At 33.9% G+C, this 23522-nt stretch overlaps 1 protein-coding gene across 1 annotated transcript in view; it reads left to right on the top strand.

Annotated features, from left to right (window-relative positions):
* The window catches only part of ezrb (ezrin b), a 66965-nt gene that overhangs the window by 2290 nt on the left and 41153 nt on the right, over window positions 1-23522 (top strand). The window contains exon 3 of the mRNA XM_056480682.1: window positions 13953-14036. Coding sequence (XP_056336657.1) covers window positions 13953-14036 — 84 coding nt within the window. The remainder of the gene's footprint in view (window positions 1-13952; window positions 14037-23522) is intronic.

The raw sequence follows: 23522 nt of genomic DNA, 5'->3' as shown, positions 1-23522 counted from the left end.
ATCAGTTAAGAGTGCCTAAAATATTAAGAAAATATTGGAAAACATCTGGCATCACATTGACCATTCAAAGATGGCAGACACAACAAAGCCATAACAAACATTTTAGTTTTTGTCAAATCCAGATGTTTAACACCACAAATTATATCTTCTGTGATTGTTTCTGTTGTTGTTTGTAAGCAGGGTTTATTTGTTTATGGAACAAATATATGGTTGTTACTTCAACCCTTATCCATTCAAATAGTTACAGTTCCCAGAAACATGTCTAACAATGAGCTCTATTTTGATCTAGGCGCAAATTCTAAGGCGCAAAAGCATTAAGGGTGTGTCCGAATCCACTTTTGCTATTTTAGGTCGGATAAATACGCTCTACGGCACATGGTCTAACAGGGTTGAGCTTATTCTCTTATCGAGTTCTGGGTGTATTTTGAGAATAAACCAATCAGAGTCTCATCTCCCATTCCTTTTGAGAGTCAGTTGCGTCGCGCCATGGCGCATTTGCTATTTACATGGTGGACTTTAAGTGGAAAAACTAAAAGTTTCACTAGCGAGAAAACGGTTAAACAGCATCTGCAGCACAAGGATAAAGAATGAGCCTCCTCCAATAGGCCTTTACCTTCACTTTCTCTTTCTCTCTTCGTGGATAAGGAAACAGTGTTGGATGCACAGACATTCATTAGCCTACATAATTATGTTTAAGTGCAAAGATTTGTTTCAAACTAATTCTAAATTCCAGCAAACGAATAAATGAACAATAATAAAGAATTGTGGTCAAAAACTGAGTTATATCCTAACACACGTCCTATGCCCCATATGGTTCAAACTCTGACAGGTGGACAAATCTAAGCTTGTTTTTATTGAAACAAATATTTTATACAAGTTATATAAAAGTTGTCCTGAATAAACTGAAAAAGCCCTCCGAGATGAAGTCATGGAGGCAGTGGTTTTATATTTATTTAGATATTTGTGTATGTTTCCCAGAGATGGGTTGCAGTTGGAAGGGCATGCGCTGCGTAAAACAAATGCTGCATAAGTTAGCAGTTCATTCTCCAGATTAATAAAGGGACTAAGCTGACAAGAAAATGAATGAATGAAAGAAGATATTTGTGTATTGCTGTACATCCTGTGTGTTTTAAGCAATGTTTAAGCAAGGTGCGAATAACGCGCTCTGCGCTGGACTTTAGACCTGCTTTCAGCTTGTCTATTGCACAGTCTATTTCATTTCCTCAAAATAGCAACACACCAACATCGCTCCGTAACACATCTCTTTTCTAGGCCGAAACACCTATGAGTCCACAAAGTAGCGCAAATGAATTAGCTATTTCAAGAGTTCCCACTTAGATATGCTTGGCGTATAAAGCTGGTTTGGCATGCTGTCCCTGGAGAGAACCCTGAGCTCGGAGATCTTTGAGCCCAGGGCTCCCGCCCGGTCGATAAGCCAATCAGGAGATCCGAGATCAGGTAGGTCTCGAGAGTTCCCCCTTTTGAAAAGGGAGGAAAGGAGGAGAGAAGGGGTGGAAGGGGGGATTCTTCCAAATGAAGATAAAACATTAGGGAGAAAATGATCCATTTATAGTAAACTAGGATCGCTCTGATTGGATTATTACTGATTACAGATGAGTGGCCAGACGTGCTCAATCATATCACGTGCTCCTCTCGAAATTTGGTTTATGAAACTTCACTTAAACAACGTGGTGCAAAACAGGAAAATTAAGGTTGCGTTAGTCTGAAAATCACAAGACGTCGGGGCAAACACGTCTTGTGCCTTATTGTGCCAGGTGTATGATATGGCGTCTAGTGAGTTTTGCATTTGTTCAGTAGTTTTGTTTGCAAGTTACTTCTCAGTAATGCCAAAATGTTTGTTTCATAGTAGTTCCCAATTGCTTTAGCCACTTTCAACAAATGTGTAATACTAAGAATATATGATCCATGCATAGGGCTGGTCCAATAAACGATATTATATCAAATCACAATAAAATTGATGTTAATATGATGAGCTCTTGACTTTTTTACTCTGTATTGATCTAAGAGCCAATCGCACAGCATAAATGTGCAACAATGACAATCTAATAGTGTGTTGATATTAGAGATGACCCTCTCATTTTTGTGGCTCTTTTAAAATCTGTAAACATTAACAACTGATATCAAAATCTATGTCATTATTGTTCAATATCAGGGTATCCGCGAGGTCTTAAAGTCTTAATGTCTTAAATCTCAAAAGCTGAATAGGCCTTAAAGTCTTAAATCTACTGAAATATTGTGGTGCAAGTCTTATATATCTTTACTTTTATTTGTTTTTGTATAACTGCCCAATCTGGCCATGAACACACCAACAATCCATCTCAATAAAACCTTTTATTTAAAAAAATAGCCTTTTAAACTATTTACTATGTTTTAATTTCTTTCCTAACTTTTGTTTAAACATTCTTTTATTTACTGCTAAGGATATGGACCTATATTTTTATTATTAAATTATTATTATTGTATTATTAAATGTATTCAATTATAATAAATTTTTGATGGGGCAAGTGAAAATCCTTTCCAACTGGAATATTCATAATGGTCTTAAAAAGTGTTAAATTTAACTTAATAAAACCTACAGAAACCCTGAAAATGGAAAATAATTATCGAGCCATATCGCCCTGCCCTACTTATGAGGTAATATATTTGTTTAAGTATTTGGAGTATTGAATCTTATCTGTGTTTGCTCTTTTTAAAAAAAGCAGGTGCTGACTGAATCATGTGTTGTCATATTGTTTAAGATGGTAACGGTTGTGAGGAACCGTATGTGGAGGAAATGACATCATGTTGCTTTCCTCAGGGCTTGTCATTCATCATTGGTGCCCGGTGTGCTGCCTACTAAACCACTCAATACAGAGGCTTGTTCTTAGTGCCATGGTCAGTTTAGCTGGAAGTGGATGAATTGGGTTCAGAGAGTAATGTTTTTGGTCATGTATACGTTTTAAAATTAAGATTGGCTGTTTAATAAAGTAATCGTCTATCTCAGTTTTAGGTTAATATAGCCAGGTCTTATTGACTTTGATGCTGAATCCACTTGTGTGCACGTTTGAGTCTTAATGTTTTTCCCTCTAGCTTTTGTAGCATGTTTCAGGTCAGGTGTGTCTATAATCAGCACTTTCAGCAGCCGAGGGTGTTTCCTCTTAAATCTTTGTTATCAATTATTTAGTTGAACAAATGATAACTAGACAATGCTTGCTACGCCCTTTGGTGATGTAGCATAGAAAAGCTCATTGTGCTGTAATCAATTCTCATGTGAGCTCTGGCTTTAGCTCCGCCAGCTATATCGAATGCTAACACACAACCATCCAAAGTGGAACTTAAGAAACGTTTGGAGGAAAATTCCGGACATGTATTTCTAAGCAGAAACATTACAACATTTTTGTCTCCTTGTAGAAGGCAAGATTTCAAAATATGCTTTTTTGAATTAACATGCAATTTAGGGCTGCATGATTAATTAAAGGTGTTTTCATGTGCATTTTGTCAGTAAAGCTGGTTCTGTGATCAGCATTCAATTCATCTTTATTTCTATACTGCTTTTACAATGTAGATTGCGTCAAAGCAGCTTCACATAGAAGATTATAGTAAATTGAAACTGTGTCAGTTCAGTTTTCAGAGTTGAAAATCCGTAGTAAATCTCTGGCACATTCTTTCAGATGGCGTAGTATTTACTATACTGTAGTACACATTTGCTTTATTGAAAACTTCTGAGCTGAAAGAACACAATTCTTGATATTTTTTGGAACAACTTAATTGGTTTTTAAGTTCAATCCACTAATATTAGTAAAGCAGTTAAGTTGGGGCAACAAAGGAATTGTGGAGACCGTGTAGCTGTAGTACACTGACAAGCTATGGAAAAATCATAATGATTTGATCAGCGCGATTCTGAAATCGAAGAGAACCTTTCTGCGGTAATCTGTGTACTACGGCTCTGTTATTGCTACATCTGCAATAGAAAATACCTTATTTAATAGCTTGGGTTTACTCCAAACCTTATAGCTTCATTCGAGTGTTTGGAATAAATTATTCTATGAGATGATTCAGTAATCGTGTGTTTATTAGTTTTGTTAAATCCTGTTTGGTTTCGGGGGTCTCTTTGTGCCGTATTTGCACTTTCTGGCCTCCAGAGGAGATTTTCTACTATCACAGAACCGTGCTTCTCTGACAAGATGTGCACGACAATTGCAGCTTATGATCAATTCCATGCAAATGTCAATCTTGGCATGAAAAAAATCAGTTTTTTTTCAAAATATCGAAACTATTTCTGCGTTTTTTGTGTAAGCAAGTATTTTACAGTGCTTTAAAAACACTCAAATGTCTCTTTCAATGTTTTCAAACTATTATATTTGATTTGCCAAAGTCATACAAGTGACAATTTCACATCTGTCACATCCATAACAGAGAGATGTCACATCCATAACGAAGCTGTTTCCTCGTAAATGGGAACAAATTTCAAATAAAATAAAATCAATCGTTTTTGGTCTGTAGCGAGCCGACTCTTATGCTTTTGATTAGCATAGTTTCTTATGTGTTGTGCAGATTCATACACCAAATTTCTACAAAGTATGTTGTATACTGTAAACTCGCTAACTTTTTTTCGTCACATCCATAACACTTGTTTATTTTCCTCATTTAAAATATAAAACATGTTTACAGATTGATATTTTTCTGCTCCTGTAACTCTGTGGTTAGTTGTTTTGGAAAATATAAACAGACGTTTCAATATAATGTTAACACATACTTTCTCCGTGAATTTATGTTTTGAGATGTTACTGCAAATGTCATATACATAACGCTGGAATTGCTCTTAAGCTAAATCATGATTTCAATTTAATTTTGATTTATTGTGCAGCCTTCTTACAGTTTACTGCTATTGTTTCCAGCTGAAATGAAAAATGGAGGTAGTAAATGACCAGTAAATATTTTTCCTGCACAAATAGTTTACAGGACAAATTATTGATTAGTAAAGAGTTATTTTCACACCACTCCTGGTACTATTTGGTCACCCTAGAACAAAATATTTAAAAAAATTAAGAATAGTTTTACCATATTTGTAGCATATAATTGATATGCATCCCATATTGCATCCATATAAATGGCTATTCTTGCCAATCGTTCTTGTTAAGAACACTAATTGTTCATATTTCCCATGGGATTTTTAACAGAGATGACTATTTGTCAGTGTTTCCTATTGTCATTTTTTTCTGGTAAAAAAAAAATAGTTTGGCTGGAATCAAAAACATTAACTACACATTTAAAATCTGCTACTGTAATGTAAGTCTTATTAGGCTTCTTAAGAAGATATTACTAATGAATAAAATATTACTATGTACACATTTGTCACATATTTCTTTGAGATTTAAACTGCGGTGATGAACTATCCTACACCCAGTGTAATAAGGCGCAAGACATGTTTGATGCAGTCTGTTGCTATTTTCAGACCAGCGCAACCCTAATTTTCACGTTTTGCATAACGTTGTTTTAATATCAAGTTCATTTGAGCTACTTTAGACTCATGGGTGTGTTGGTCTAAAATAAAGGTGTGTTATGGTGCATCGTTGGTGCGTTGCTATTTTGAAGAACTGAAATAGACTTGACGATTGACCCTCTTAAAATCAGGTCTAAAGTCCAGTGCAGAGCACGTTAGTTATGTGCCTATGTGGGTTCAAACGCTTACACATTACAGCAATGCATATATCTTTACATATTAAAATTAAAAGATTAAACTGTTTCAAAAATGATTATTTTTCACATAAATATAAAAACCACTGCCTCCATGCCTTCATTTCGGGGGGCCTTTTTCAGTTTATTCATGACACTTGCTTTTGTATAATGTTATTATAATAATAATTTTTATCATTATTATTATTATTATTATTATTATTATTATTATATGCATATTTATATTTGCTTTAATAAAAACAAGTTTAGATTTGGTCACCTGTTGATTTTTGGGGATATGCGTCACTATATAAAGCATAAGAATAGGGTGTATGTTTGGATGTTTTTTGACCACACTTCATTATTGTGCATTTATTTGCTTGCTGGAAATTAGAACTGAATTTAGAAATAGTTTTGAAACAAATCATTGTGCTTAACAAACAAAATTAAATATGTATGCTAATGGATCTCTTGAGTGGAGTGCGTACAACACAATTTCCTTACTCCACGAAAGTAAAGTAATAAAGAGTAAAAGTATAGAGAAAGAGAAAGTAAAGAGGCCAAATGGAGGAGGCTCATTCTTTATCCTTACGCTTCAGATGGTTAACTTGCTAGTGAAGTGTTCAGTTTTTCCACTTACAAAGTCTGCCATGTAAATAGCAAATGCACCATGGCGTGACGCAACTGACTGTTAAAGGGAATGGGAGATGAGACTCTGATTGGTTTAATGCATGTAATGCTCAAAACACACCCAGAACTCATTAAGAGAATAAGCACAACCCTGTTAGACCATGCGCTGGGGCACAAACTGTGTTTTTCCGTCCTTAAAACAGCAAAAGTGGATTCGGACATGCACTTACTGCTTTTGCGCCATGCGCTGTAGACTTTGCACCTAGATCGTTAAAATAGAGCCCAATATGTCAATGTGAATCTGTTTCGGATTAAACTGAGACTTGACATATGCTCTAGACATATCTTAAGAGTTGTGATGTGCATAAAGCAGATTTATTCCAACTTGCAGAACATGACATGATGACGATAACCACAAAGGTGTATTTTTGTGGTGTGGTCCAGTGTAATTAGCTGTTATCATGACGATCGCACAAATGCTGATGCTCTTGTAAATACCTAATTTTAGAAATTTGCATTAAAGCAGTTTCAGGTTCATAGGATTGCAAACGCATACGTCCATTATGGAATCATCTTCATTCGAAAGTACCTCTTTTTGAGAAGCAATTGCCGCCTGAATGGGGCTTTTTGATTTATTTTCTTATTTAGCATCATGCTAACCGGTAGATCAGCTGCTGCCTAGTCACCGGTTTCAGATCTGAGCGTGTGTAGCTCTACAGTTCTGTCTGTAATGTTGTCATGTTTCATAAACAAACATATTATATTTTAGACAGTCATTCTCAGAATTTTACTTGCCCTCTAGCGTAGATAATTTGGTCTGATGACGTCTGTTGCCCGATGACGCTAATCAGAACCTGAGCCCAGTGACTGTGCTGGTTTTTGCTGCCAAAATAAAAAAACGTTTGTCGGCTAGCTAAAACCCTTTTTTGAGAGCAATACAGAGAAATTGTGAGACACTATTAAAATGCAGCCTGATGCAGGAGGTGGACCACTGAGGGGATGTTTCTGAAAGAGACTCATTGTTTTGCTGGGTAAATGGATACCCACCCCCTCCTCTATCTCCCCCTCTGTGGTGAGCTGGATGCCAATCTTTAAGCTCAACGGTTCACCAATAGTTTTCAGCTGGACACAACAGAGTTTATAAGTGTTTTTAGTGGAAGTCTACTATATTTAAAGCTTTTTTTAATGTTAATTAGCTGTAATTATGTATTTTATAGATGTATATGAACACCAGCAGTAAATATCAGTGTGATTGTTTGCTTACCTGATGTTTTCAGGGAAGGTCCCTGTAGTCCTCTATATATGTTGGTACAGGACGTTCTTTCCATATTGTATTGCTTGTGGTGTTGATTGCCCAGAGTGCCTACTAGATCCAAAACACCATGTTAAAATCAATATCTATACAGTGCTCAGCATATATAAGTACACTCCTCACAGATCTGTCGTGTACATTCATATTTTTAATAGGAAGCTATATAATATTATATTTGTGCATATATATCAGATTAGTCGGTACTGATGCCAAATCTGGAGCTTATCTCACAAAATAACTTGCGATAACGGTCGAAAAACTAGTACACCCAAATGTATATGTTATAGAAAAAATATTAAATACAAATTTAAAAACGAGGAAAAATCAAGAGAAGCAAAAAAAAAAAAATTTCAATTTTATAGGTTGTATTTTTATTTAAAAATATTTTTTCAATATTCAGCTTGAATTTAATTGTATTATTTTTACATTTCTAAATATGTTTGGTGACTAAAATATTATTTTAATAAATATAATGTTCAAAATTAATTAATTAATTAATAAATGTTCAATAAATCTGTTTTGTTCAAATGCACCAAAAAATTACCTATATTCACTGAGAAATGGATACAAATATTAATTTTCTAAATGGGCTGTACTCAATTATGCTGAGCACTGTATGACATGCACATTTGAATATCAGAGTAATGCTGTACATTTGTGAATATCAGTAGTTTAGTTCTGCTATATTTCATTTAGGGTTAATAGCAGTGGTTATAGTACAAATCTGGGCTGTGTAATAATGAATATTAAATAATGCAATATTCGATTTTCAATTTAATATTTCCAAAATAAATGCTACAACTAATCTACGTTTCATATGGTCAAAAGAAAGCATCAGTACAACTTCTGAATGTTTACTGTTGCAGACATTTTACCAATGTAAACAAATAAAAGTAAATATCACCATCTTTGCTCCATTAGTTTAGTATCAATCCCTGATTGTTTCCTGACGTTTTGGAAAACAAAATCATTTTAAACGGATTTTAATTTGCTACATTAGCTTTTTTTAAACATGGCTTGATTACTACATCTCGTATTTTAACGTCCATTCTAAAATCATCACAGAGCTTTGGGTAAGAAAACCAGCACGTTCATTGTGCTTTGTTTCAAAGAATGTGTTTACATGTTGCCTGATGTGCTGAAAAGTCTTTCAGAGGTTGTGGTAATGACAGGCACATAGGCCTGGGCGATTATGGGCAAAATATCATATCCCGGTATTTGTACGAGTAATGACGGTATACGATATATATCCGGTATTTTCCCATGAATGGTTACATCAGAATTAAAACCTTTATTACAACTTTATTATTATTTATTAGCAAAATATAATTCAAACACAGGGCTTTAACTCCCTGTTTACAAATCAACAGCTGCACAAAAAATAACAGCTGCACAAAATCTTTGATAAATAAAATATAGTACAGGTTTTTCTACCGCTTAAAACTGTTGCACAACATTTCAAATGATAAAAAATCTTTAAGTAAATACAGTACAGTTTTTTTTTTCTGCTTAACACTGTACACCACACTACTGTGCTGTTGTGCAAGTAACTACATAAACGGAACCATAGAAAACGGCTACATTGTCAGAGCAAAAAAGGAACAAACCTTAATAGTAACACAACAAAAAATATTATATGATAGAAAAGAACCACAATAAATGTAAATATTAAACACACAGTATTTTGTCACAATTGCAGTGTTTTTATAAGTAATCCTGTATAGCACAGTTGTGATTTATAAACAACAGTTAAATCAGCTGTATATCTTTTTAGTTACACATTCACATGTATGTATTGTGCACATATCGAAGATATCTAAAGAGGAGATGAAAACGAATAGACTATAGATATGAGAAGTAACGAAATTGTTACTGTGATTAAGCATATACTGTAAATGTAAACAGTCATTATAACAGACCAGAACGCAGAGCTAAATGTGTTATAATGTAAATGTAAAGAAGAGAACGTCGTGTAATAAGTACTGAACTTCTAATCAGGGAATATGAGGTGGTTTCACTTTCAAAATGCGGTATAAATTCGTTCCATTTTGGCGTTTTTAATTCTTTTGAACACATTCAGGTGCTGCTTGTCAATTTGACAAGGCTTCTATGTTCGTTCTTGAGGTCAGTTGTGGAAGAAATGATCGATAAAAGATTTCTGATAAACCGCTGTGACAGCTGCTGCAGGCACTGTGTGACATGCGTGCACACAAGGGGGAGTCAGATTTGTCCGAGGAGTCAGATTTCGATACAACACCGGCACTGCATGTTCCTCCATGTCGCGTGTAGTGATGGGTCGTTCTTAAATGATCGCAAATCCACACAGCTTCTGGACTACTCTCCATCGGAAATGAATGTCTTCCGGTCTGTCATTTGCAGTGGAAAGGAGGCTTAATAGTTTGATTTAAGGTGTTTACACAAGGTACTGCACTTCAATAATGCGACTAAAATCGAATCTGGCATACTTTACATGCCTTAATCCAATTTTTGTTTAGTTCGATTATGACCTTAATCAGATTAAATGAATCGAAAATAGCTGTTTACATGGTAGACTCTTAATCAGACTATTGTCTTAATCTAAAATCGGGCTATTGGGTCCATGTAAACACACTCCGCATTTGAAACAATGTGAGGGAGATTAAATGATCACAGATTTATCCAAATATATGAATTATTCCTTTTGCAATTTTAATTTTCTTGAACTTCTAATCGAAAGGGTAGAATCTGTGGTGTCTACTCTTTGTTTAGGTTTGAACACTTGCTTGGTTTTCTGCTATGTAAGGGAAAATGTCATCTCATGACATCTAGGAGGTTTTTCCTCAAAGAATACAGCCTGACAGGCTTATCAGCTGTTGTCTAAAACTAAAGAGTTTATTCTGAAAAACGATCAGCTATATGTACATTATCACGCTTATTAGGGCCGATCACACCGAACGTGCTTTGTTCGGAGAACATGAGGTGCACCACACTGCCTTTTTTTGTTGACAAGAAAAAAAAAAAAGATGTGCACTGTGCTTTTTATGTCGCTAGGCAACCACAGAATCATCTGCATATTCTGCCCGAGACTTGGTGTTCATTATGTTATATTTTCCGGGTTCCTCTGTAGCGGAAAGCGTCATAGTTGGGTAAATTTAAAGCGCAGTGAATGAGAGATTACAAAATTTTTTTTTACAACCCTATTTGCTGAAATAATAAAAGAAAAACTCCATGATAGTGTTATTAAGACTTTTAGAAAAAGCAAAAAAAAAATGGTGCCAACGGGTGCCAGAGGATAGAATAACGTCAAATTTACTCTCAGCCTCATAGACGCTGCATTACAAACACCTTGCATAAGTAATTGATGATATAATACATTCATAAATGCATGTAAATGTTCATACATTTAAAAAAGAAATCTAAATATTAAAAACTTTCAGAGATTTATGATGACCGTTAAATGCGTCATAACAGTGTTGTGAAAAGAGTCCATTGTAATATTGAATGACACTGTTATATTCATCATTTGTTAAGTCGTAACTCTGGATAACTCGAAATAGCAACCAGTAGTCTCTCCTCCATCTTTTAAAGTCTCTGTAGTCATCTTGACAACACAAACACTGCTGTCATCTCAACGGCAACCCCGCCTCTGCTTTTATTTGATTGGACAATAAAAAAAACGCAACTGACTAATGTTTTTTGAACTGTAGGAGCAAACCGCTACAGCAAATAATGCGAGGCGTGCATAAGCATCCCGCAAAATGCTCATGACCATTAGAAAACCATTCAAAAAAGGCGCCTCATCGCAAAAAGTGTCTTTGGTGTGATCGAGGCCTTCCACTGCTGCTTATAACTAAACAATTAGACCTAAAACATTGATCTACGCTGTTGCAGATAGAAAAGCTACACTGAACTGCTTGTGTTAGATGAATGTATTCACTAACAGTCAAGGTTATTTGTAGTACTCTGATAACTCTGTGAGATTAGTTGAATAATTTTTGTATGAGAATGTCATGATTGACCAATCAGAATCAAGTATTCCAGAGAGCCGTGTGATTGACATAGTTCTATTTCATAGCAGAGCTTTGGGTTTAGAGCAGTTACATCACTGTAAATTCTTTCTAAGCAGTTAGCACATCTTTTTGTTATGCTCGACGATATTTTAGACAGAAATCGCACGAACAAAATCAACAAATCAATGTACTTGATCATGCTTTGATAACTCTTCTCAAAAATGATCATTGTTGGAATCTCATTTTGTATTACTGTCTTCTGTCCCAGGATGAGGTAACTTTCAATACTTTTCTCTAGACATGAGTTTCACAAATGATTCCTTGTCTTCTGTTTCTGTGAGTGTCGTCTGTTTATTGTGAGGAAACGCCTCTGTTTCATGTTTCTCTGGAAATGTCTTGATGTGCTCTTTGTTGTCCTGTAAATTGGTGCAAATCTGATTGTAAAGCAGCTTCTGCCTTCTTATTGACCTTAGTCCTGGCAAACATTGTGTTGAAGAGATTGACATTTCCTCTTTTCTAATAGTGGCCGAGGCGTATTGTTCAGTGCAGCCACTCCTGCAGAGTCATGTCTGTTTCTAGAGCCACAGTTGGAGGTCAGGCGCTTGCTGCACAGTGTTCAGTTGTCAAGATTAGGCTTGGGCCAGTATAAGATTCTGATGGTATGATAACCTTGGATAAAAATATCACAGTTTCACGGTATTGTGATTACTGCTCTAAAATATATTATTTTTAAATGTCTGGGTAAAAAACGACTTTTTTCCCCCTTTGAAAACAATATATTTTATTTTTTGAAAGATTTAAAATATTTTGGAGATGAAAATGAATTTGTTTCAAAATCACAGATTTCTTTACAATTTAAAACAGCATCTTTGAATATCTTTTGTGCTGGAGATACTGTTGTCCTAAAAAACTAATAAAATCTTACACATACCTTAGGAACCGTATTACAAAAAAGTTTGGCGGTTTTAAAACCTTGACTTTTCCAAACCGCTGTATACCTTGATAACGGTTATCGTCCCATGCCTAGTCAAGATTGTGTCTGTTTTCATCAATGGACCAACTGACTCAAAAATAGGGCTGCACGGTTAAATGAAGGCCATTTTTTTAATGCTGATTTTTGTCAGTAAAGCCAGTCCTAGGGAACCACCAGCACATGCTTTCAGATGGAGCAGCATTTACCTCCCAGAATTGTAGTTCACCGACAACCTACACTGTAAAAAATAGCCGTGATTTCAACGGTAAAAAAAAAACTGTAAAAATCTGTCCTTAGTAATTCCTTAATATGTACGGCAAATAACCGTAAATTGACTATCCCATAATTCCCTGTTGACATAAATATGGATCTTTATAGTTGTTTTTCCATCAGTTATGTATATTAGAGATTTATGTTACATCTAATGTTGATAAACAATGTTTATTTCATGACTTTAATTTTATGGGTGTTACCATACTGGTGTTTAGTAGCTGTGTGAATGACACTGAGCACCTTCTGTACACTGATTTTACTGCTTGTGGGAAAAGTTGTTTGTGATGAGCATTGGTTCATTATGTAACCTTCTCATCACCACCTGCATATGGCTGTGTTAACATGTCTATCTGTGTAACAAAATATGTGTAGATGTTGGTAATTCAAAATACAGACATATTACCTCTATAAATTAATGAAATACGGTATTTTTCTGTAAAAATGAAAAAAAAAAAAGACTTTTACAGTTTGTACGCTATTTTTAACTGGCGCAGCTGCTGGTTTTTAACCGTAAATTTTACGGATTTATTTTTTACAGTGCATGTAAAATTGTGTTGAAAATAGAAATTGATTTTATTGGATGATAATGAGATAAACAATTTGTGAATTGTCCAGCCCAAACCACATATAAGTTTTGTCTCCAATTTCGCTTCATAGCTTCAGTCGATAGTTTGAAATAAATCTTTCTTTGAAATGATTCACTAGTCATGTTATTGTTAGTCCTGATGAATTAATAGAAGTTTTAACTGTTTCTGTTTTATATTGCAATGCTATGGGGATTTCCTGGGTTGTTTCTTCGCGGGCGTTTGGAGATTATGTAAGAGAGCGCCCTCTGGACTACAAAAGGAGATCACACAACCGTGCTTCCATCACAACTTTGCTCAATCGCGTATGAGATTTAATTTAGTTTAATTGCTCCGCAACAGTCATCATAGTCACGGTGTTCTCATTGTTGCAGAATTTCCGACGCTACTATTAAATCAAAACTGTAAAATTGGACGTTGTAACTTTCTCATAATACATGGGCACTGCTTCTCTTTTTGGCCACACATATGTTACCACTAGATTCTAATGAAGATTTCCTTTCTTTCCCTTCAAGGTAAATGTTCGCGTCACTACAATGGACGCTGAGCTGGAGTTTGCCGTTCAGCCCAGCACAACTGGCAAGCAGCTGTTTGATCAGGTCTGTAAACTAAACAGCTTTGTATTAATAATTATTAACCATTGGCCTGAGCCTTGTGAATTAATACTGAAAGATGATGTCCGGGGTTTCAACAGGTAGCTTAAAAACATACCGCACAAAAGTATAATTTTGGGTGAATGCAAAGATATCAGGTCGGCATTAATAGAAATTAAATGTCTCCTGAAAAATGTATTATTTCTCAACTTTCTTATTAATTCTAGGCCAGCCATATTTTCTTTAGAAATAATAATGATAATTTGAGTTCAACACATGCTGTAAAGGGACTGTCCAATTCTAACTGACTAGACTGACTTATTTGAAAAGATTTATTCAATCATTTCAGACACAGAATAGAGCTGATGCTGAATATGTTGTATGAGGAAATTAGTGTTTTTTGTTTTTGTTTGTCTCTAACATAAGGCCACTTTATTGTTTTATGAAATTTTCCTTTGTTTATATCTATTCTAATATGTCAAAAAGAGACAAGGGTATTCAAAATATTATTTGCTGGAGGCTGCGCTCTTTATTTTTTATTTTAAGGTGTCCTTGTTGCATTGTAAATGCATATTTTAGTACTGAGTGTTATTATTTAACTACATGTACTTTGTGGTTAGGGCTGGGATGAGGGTTCGGTTTAGGGATAGTTGCACTTTTTATGTGTAATTTATTATATACAAGGACACCATTAAATAAAATGTTGTCAAAACTAGGGCTGCTAAATATATAGTCTCAGCATTGATTTTGCAATGTGTGCATCCGCAGTAGTCACATCGCAAGAAATGCAATGCAATGCAGTGACATGCAAGTCTGACTTATAGTTGACCAGGAGCTATAGAACTGTATTTAATTCTATTAATTACTGTAAATTTATACTATTTATGCAAAAAATATATATTACTTGTTTGTCTTGATTGCAGCCCAAATGTCTATATTTTAAGGTGAAAATAAGATTATTTTGCTGACCCTATTGGCAAATATTTTGCTTGTTAGAAAAAACTCTTCTTTCTGAAGGGTTGACTTGCTCCAAATATTTGATATTTGGGCTAGAAACGAGATGAAGCCTTTTTATTACATGTGATTATTCAGTTTCTGTGCCTGGGTGCTGTTAGACTCCCCAGAAACTGTCAAACAGTGCTGTTCAAACTATCTTACAGAACTGTATTCATATCGTAATCTTTATCGCAGAAAAAGTAAATATTGCAATATCAGATTTTTCCAATATCGTGCAACCTTAATCAAAACAATGCTAATCAATGGAAAAATGGAAACTTTGACTTAAGCATGAACTGTGCATGTGAAATGATCTAGATTTAATCCTATTTTGTACAAACATTGGTTGATGATTATATTTGTCTTTAGTGGTGCACCTTTTTATCTGCAGAGATAAATTGTTTTTCTTCTTTGTTATTGAGCCTCAAGTTTGGTTGTTTATTTTTTCATTGGCCATAAGCCCCATTAAAGTTGTATTGCAAAGTCCTTGTCCGACAACAAAGATTACTGTTCTAAAAACAAATTCGCAGGTAGTGTTTCAGTAAATGTCATGTATGCTGTGCGATTGAGGATTTTCCAGGATGAGAGTTCAATTCAAGTTTGTGGGATCAAACATGTATATATAATTTATGTATATAATTTATATATATTTATATATAAACTGTATTTGCCAAACTGTCATTTTAGGCAACAAATATAAATGAAATCCTGAAGGGACTGATTCATATACAATTCAATTGCCTAAACTATTCACCCCCTCTAAATAAATAGTCAATCAAAAAGTGATTGCGTTGATTTAGCTTTTTCAAGCTCTGTTTGTGTAACAGACAAAGTGTACCGGATATCGACAATCCATCAGCTTAATCCCTCAGTGACAGCGTCTCATTCTTGTCCTATAATTCCTTGATCTTAAACAAATAAATGTCCCTCAGCCGAAACCGAGAGGAAAATGACAGCAAACAGTTATTCAAAGAACGTCAAGGGAAGAAGAATACAAGCAAACATTTACATTTTTGCTTTTGTAGTCAAATACGTGAAAATCAGGAATGCAAATGTAGCAAGTGTTGATCAGCCACAACAAAAAGGAAAACAGGTCGTCTCTTTTTGAAGCCGGATTTTTATATGAAATAATTTGTTACAAATACACAAGCATAAAATATATTTGAATTAAAAATTAAAGACCCATAATATGTGAACTACTATAAATTAGTATGGGAAAACTTTAGATTCTCTGTAAAAAATGCTGGGTTCTTCACAATTCCTTCATATTGTCCCAACAAAAATCGATTAAGATTAACTTCATCGTTTTTACAAACTTAAGTGAATTGAACATAAAACAAACGAGTTGTTCCCCTCAAAAAACATAACAATTGTCTTGTTTCACCTCATGTTAAATTAGTTTAAACAAGCAGCTAAAGTCATCTTTTGAGTGTGAGGTATGTCTTTAATAGGCTTTATGCATTTTTTATTACAATTTTAGTGATCTGCTCCAGGTAGGTCAATTTATTTTAATTCTTTTGAGGAAGTAGCATTCAACTTAGGAGCCCTTTAGACTATGCGCCGGATCGTTTCTCCGTGTTTCGCTGGTAATGTCTTTTTTAAATAAATAATTATTTAGGCCTATTTAATTATTCGTTTATTATTTATGTGCAATAAATAAGACATAAATTGAGATGATCAATATAATCAACAACGAAAATCAAAACTGTAAATGAAAAAGCTTATTTATTGACTGTCTTAGTCCTATCACTTTAAAATAACAAACACTGTACATCTTCACAGTATTTAAGCTAAAACACTGCTTTATTTTTTTATTGATTTATTTATTTATTTATTTATTTGTGGATGTATGTTTATGCTTTCATTTTAGTCGTATTTGAATTCTTTAGTTTTAATTTCCTAAATGAATCCTCATTGCACTTTACAATTTAAAGTTTACAATGATAATAAAGCTTAAGTTTTTTTTTAAATGATTTATAAAGGAAATATAATTCTTTGTTTTGTTATTTCATCTTCATTTTCAAGTAGCAAAGTATTTAAAGCTACTGTATATTTCTGTGCGTTCGCATCCTGTCCCTTTGTGCCCTCTGGCAGCATAGTCACAAACTGCTGTTACATCTACAAACACATTCTTAGTCTCTTGGTGCCGCGGCGGCGCCACACGTCGCGGTAATAGTCCTTTTGAAGTGTCACCCACTGTATGCACATAGATCGTGAAGCAAATATTCACAAGCTTTTTGTTTTTGGAATCGTTTGCCAGACATGTTGACATAAGGCACAGAAAGAGAAAGCATTTCCTGCCTGATCTACTAATTTTACAAAAACAAATTGTTTGTTTTGTAGCTTTGAATCCATACAAATAAAAATAGACCCTTTATAGTTTTCAAGTCTGTGGTTGTCTTATCAACATGACCAAAAATGACCTTTTATGGCCGTCATATAAGGATACTCTATACCACATATACACGTTAATGTACACATTAGTCAACAATTGAAGTGGATCAAAAAAGGAAAATGTCTAAATAAAATTATTTATAACTATTGAAGAACGCCTGTCTTTGGACTCCGATTGTTGACTACTGTTTACTAACATGAACAAACAATGAACAATACAATATAGTATTTATTCAACTTTGTTAATGTTTGTTATTGACGATAAAGGCATTCATTGTTAGTTCGTTAACTGTGCATTACTTTAAATTTTAGTCATGCGTTAGTAAATGTTTATTTATTCAGCTTTATTTACAGACTCAATGTGCATTAACAACAGAACACACACACACTTGAAATAAATGAAACGATAAATTAGTAAAACAGATATTTATACAGCATTAAAAAGACCATTATTCCAATTCTTCCATTGTTCGATCTTAAACACATGAACTAATGCAACTATATCGTAAAATAGTATTTTAATTAGGGCTGTACAATATTGCAAAAGTTTCTTTATTCTACGATATATATATATATATTGCGATATGAATACAAGATGTGTTGAATAACTATTTGGAAAAGAGTTATCATTTTAGATTGATTGGGATGATTCTGTAGGAGACTGTATAAAATATAATAAACTCTCTACAAGCATAGATAAATACAATAAACTAAAATGAACAAATTAATTAAACAGCGATTTTTATTGTTTTCCAGAGGAGTCAAACTATATTCTGGTAAACAGTAACTGAATAATCAAATGTAAAATAATACTGCATAACTAGGGCTGGACGAAATGGCAAAAATGCAATCTCTAATTATTTCCTATATTGAACAATAACGATATATATTTTGATATAAATTGTTCATGCTTCCAGATTTAGGAGTACCCCAACAATGACTGTTTTTTTTTTTTTATATATATATAATTATATAATATATATAATCCTATATATCATTTTTTTTTCTCTGTGATTTTATATATATATATATATATATATATATATATATATATATATATATATATATATATATATATATATATATATATCATACAATTGTGATATAATTTCACCACCAAATGACTTGAATAACTCTTTCTGCAAAGACTTTAGATTGATTGGGAGGATTTTATATGGGAGTGAAATATAAATATATTTTTATGTAATTTATTATAAACGTATAATAAACAAAAAATGGTCCTAAATAAACCCAATGGGGCAAATATTACAGGGAAAATTACTGTGATTTACGGTTTTCTGAGGAGGGTCTAACAGTATTCAGTTACAGAAATTGATAATCAAATGTACGGTACGGTTTGCTTTTTGGTTCCTTTTGACTTTGGAAATGGCCGTAAAAGCGTACCGTACCATAGCACTCACTGGAAACAGGCCACTAGATTAAAGCCACAAAAATTAGACGATCCATTAAATGGCTTAACATTTTTGCCTCTTAGATCAACGAAGAGTAAAAAAAGTCCAGAGCTTTTCATTGATATTGACATAAATTTAATCGGGATTTTAATATATTGTTTATCAGCCCAGCCCTGTTGCATAGTCTTTGTTTTATAAACAATTCAATCAAATTAATTGTTGTTAAATTAAGTTACAAACGGTACAGCTTATTACACCTGAATGCTTTTAAAACCCTCATACAGTCACAGGCCTCAATAAACACTTGCGAAATAATAACTTGTAATCCAGACTCAACATTGCATATACTCCCGATGTGACTATTGCGAATGATAACATTACAATATCGATGCTGAAACTATTTTAATTGCTTCAGAATATTAGTAATCATTTGAAATAATATCAACAAACGGTTAAGGACATCACAGGACAAAACGCAGACTGCTCTTTGCAAGCGTCTGTCAGCAGCGCAGATGCCTATGACCTAATTTAATTACCGGCTTGGTGACATGGGATAATCCCCTGTAAATAGCAGGTCCTGCACACTGCGAAAACCTCACAGGAAGACTTTTTTTATTATTTTTTTTCCTCCTCCTCTCTTTTAAAAGAGCGTATCCATTGACTGGTGACTCACTGACCGTTACACTGATGTGCTCATTGACTGCCACGACTGTGGAAACAGTGAATAAGGGCCGTGTTTCTCTGATCACACTCCACTTTTCCCATGAGGAACGGAAGCCACAGCTAAAACAGGCTCCACTTCATCTTAAGAGCCTGTTAGGGACTGTGGATGGCAAATGGATGTGAAATTTAACTGAAGCTTCTGGTCGTTCAGATGGATTAATTTACAAGTATTTTCTTTCTGATATGCAACGCACAAATCCCAGATCAGGAAAAAAAAATGCTTGTTACAAACGTTTGAGTTTCTTCTGTTAAACCAAAAAGAAGATACTTTGAAGAAAGCTGAAAGCTAGTAACCATTGACTTCCAACAAATACTATGGAAGTCAATGGTTACAGGTTTTCAGCTTTTTTCAAAATATCTTCTTTTGTTTAACAGAATAAACTGAGTAAATGTTAATTTTTTAATGTGAACTATCCTTTTAAGTCTCAGAACTGAATTATGGACACACTGTTGTGAAAGCTGGTTATTGATCATGTATTTATTGAATCAAACTACAGAAATCTAAATGTTTCTAGCAGTCGCTCTACTCTTTTACTTGGGTTAAATGCACTTTCTCAATTAGCTTCGAGTCGACGCTGAGCTTAGAGATGCTTAGAACCTGTTGAGCTGGTTTGTGGTATTTCTGTTGTGTCCTTGTCAACAGCACATTTGGATGTTTTTTTTTTTTTTTTTTTTTTCTGGGATATGATGGTGAACCAGTAGAAGTGCAGGTGAAAATATAATTGGTTGAAGGAAAACTGAGTAAAATGATCAAAGGCTGATCTGAGAATTTTTTTCTGGAGTTTGTTTTCGTTTCGATTTTCCACTATAAAGGCCTATCAATGTAATGACGATAATAAATATAAAGTCTTAAAAGGGTACTTCACATAAAAACTTAAGTTTATTTACCATTTATTCGCGATCAATTGGTTCCAAAGCATTTTTTTTATTCTGTTGAACACAAAAGAAGAGATTTTAAAGAAAGCTAAAAACCTGTAGCCATTGACTTCTGTAGAAGAAAAAAAAATGCATACTATAGAAGTCAATGGGTACAGGTTTTCAACTTTCTTCAAAATATCTTCTTTAGTGTTTAACAGAAGTATCGAACCCCGAATGGTTTGAAACAAAAGGAGCATGAGCATAAATGCTTGGTAAATGTTAATTTGTAAATGAACTGTCCCTTTAAATTTATTCTGAATAAAAAAAAAAAGTAAAATATTATTTAATAAATTTGTTTTTTTCTAATAATAATAAAAAAAATTCCACACCTTATCTACAGTAATTACAGCTCAGATACAAACAATAACATAAATTTTACCTCCTCCAATCAGAATCAACTTTTTTTTTAAAAGCGACACATGGCAAAACAATTGACATGGTGTGGGTGTTAAGTGTTGGGCAAAGTGACTTTAATGTAACGCATTACAATATTGAGTTATTGTATTACTTTTTAAAGTAAAGCTACTTTTGAGTTACTTTTTCTAACCTGGGTGAGGCTTGATCTCTTTCAGAACTTGCAGGGTTTTTTTTTTTCATAGAGGAGCTCTGCAATTAACAACACACTGTGTAACCTTCATTTACCTTTAACAAAACATGTTAAAAAGTGAATGTAGGATAATGTTATCTGAGAACTTCCTGACCCCAGAGCTCTACATGCCGTACATACTGATCATTGAAAGTTTAAAGCAATGCGTTTCCATCCTTTTTGTCTTATTATAAATTAAAATCACTGTCCATTCAGATAATCCTCTTTTCCTTTTCTTGCATGTGTTCAAAATGATGAGAATATTTCCATTGCAGAAATGTAAGGCTCTGCCATCTTTCTTTCTGTCTGTTCCTGCATTCTCTCATTGCGTGCGGAATTCAAAACGACTACGTTAATTTTAATACAGCAATTCTCTTTTTAAACTAAAAAGTAACTCGCATTACATTTATTAAAGTAACTCAAATATTATTACTTTTTAAAAGTAGTGCATTTCTTTACTCGTTTATTAGAAAAGTAATATTTTTACGTTACTCAAAAAAAAAAAAAAAAAGTAGAAACAAAACTGCTGTACATAAATGTAAAGTGTTATCATATAATATCCTATTCATCAAAACCTGGAAATGTTCCTTGGACCTCATAAATCTAGGCTATACGTCATCATATTCATATATAAACTCTATTTGATAAATGTACAAATAAATCATATATACATGCAACATATATCTTTGAAATCTAAACATTTAACTTCTATTTTAAATGTATGAATTGGATTTACACTTAAATTGACGATTAGATCTGCTTACTGTGCATTAGAGTAGGCTTTGTGTGTCAGAAAAGCAGGTGGTTAAACCATACCTGTCAACATTGGGATTTAAAAATACGGGATACGCCTCTAACAATCTTTACAAATATGGAGAGGAAATTAGCTTCAAATGATAGAATACATAACAAACATTAGAAAATGAAACATAAAATAAAAGGTTTAGTCTATAACATTAATTTACGGATCAGATGGTTGTAATCGTACAAAGGGTTAAAGTGCTCATTTTTTAGCTTTAATTATTCAGCGATTCCTCTTCGTACCACTAGAAGGAAGCCTGCGTAGCACTAGTGGTACATGTACCACAGTTTGAGAACCACTGAACTAAAAAGTAACTTGCAGTACGTTTTTTTTTAAACTCAAATATTATTACTTTTTAAAAGTAATGCGTTACTTTACTCCTTACTTAGAAAAGTAATATTATTACGTTACTCAAGTTACTTGTAATGCGTTATATTTGTCACGTTGCTTACACTTTATTTACACCTTGTTACAGTGTAACTATTAATTACTAAGCAATATTAATTAATTACATTTGCTTACTATATAGTAAGGTTGGGAATGTGAGTTACAGACCCATTACATTTTCAGGACTCCATTATATTTCGAAAGAGAGTTTGGCCGTGAGCTTTAAGCAAAATTCTACTTGACTAATTTGTTAGGCCAGGTGCACGCCTTGTGTGTAAAATTTGCTGTCAATCACCATCAAACTCTGCAAGTAAGCATCAGTTGTGTTGGAATGAAGAAAGAAAAATGAACCTAAAAAAAAATAATTATTTAATGTTGCATAAAATTGATCCGATAATCTTCAGCACCTCACACCTGATGTTCATAAACTTTGATTACACACACAGACACATACACATACGCGCACACACACACACAGCTGAAGGACTTAAATCATTCATTTTTCTTCATGTTAGTCTCTTATTAATTCTTGTAGTTATGTAAACTGGGTTATAATAACCAGGGGCCTGTACCACGATGATGGATAAGCAAACTCAGGATTAGTTTAGAGTTGACCAAACCAGTGCAATCAGGCTTTGTTGGAAGCATGATGCCAATCATCAACTCTCTCGGTTAACTTCGTCCATGAGCGCGTGCACAGTCACATCAAGGTGTGACATAAGCATCAAACAGATTAAAAAATGCAAAGAATTTCAATATATTTATTGACCTTATTCTTCAACGCAGAAGTGCGCTCATTTTTGCGATTGTTTTAGAACTTCCGATTCAGTTGCCTATGGGAGAAATGACTTGGAATAATAGTAAATGGCAGAAAATGGCCAAACGACTCGCACTACAAACAGGTGTTTGCATGACTATATAGACAAAATAGAATAATATAATAAGAAAATATCAGTTTGCAACATCAAGCAGCAAAACAAGCTGTTTTTAATGTCTAAAAATGAATGGAAGTGAATGAGACCGGAAGTCTCGAGCCAATAGGTTTGAAATGGCTGCGCCCGCTCATACGCGGAGAATAAGGTGAATATTGCAAGATGAAAAGATCTGTCCGTGAAAGAGGAGATCTGAAAGAAAACCGCTTGTTTTTATAGTTGAATAAGTTTGTACAGTTGATTTATGCTCAAATGTGTACAAAGACTCAAATTTAAACTTATATGCGGTAATCTTTCAAAGCTTTATGGACTGATAAAATGCTATTATTACAGCTATATGTA

Source organism: Danio aesculapii, chromosome 20 (assembly GCF_903798145.1).
Source record: "Danio aesculapii chromosome 20, fDanAes4.1, whole genome shotgun sequence".
Lineage (NCBI taxonomy): Eukaryota > Metazoa > Chordata > Actinopteri > Cypriniformes > Danionidae > Danio > Danio aesculapii.
This window is presented reverse-complemented; position numbering and strand designations above follow the sequence as displayed.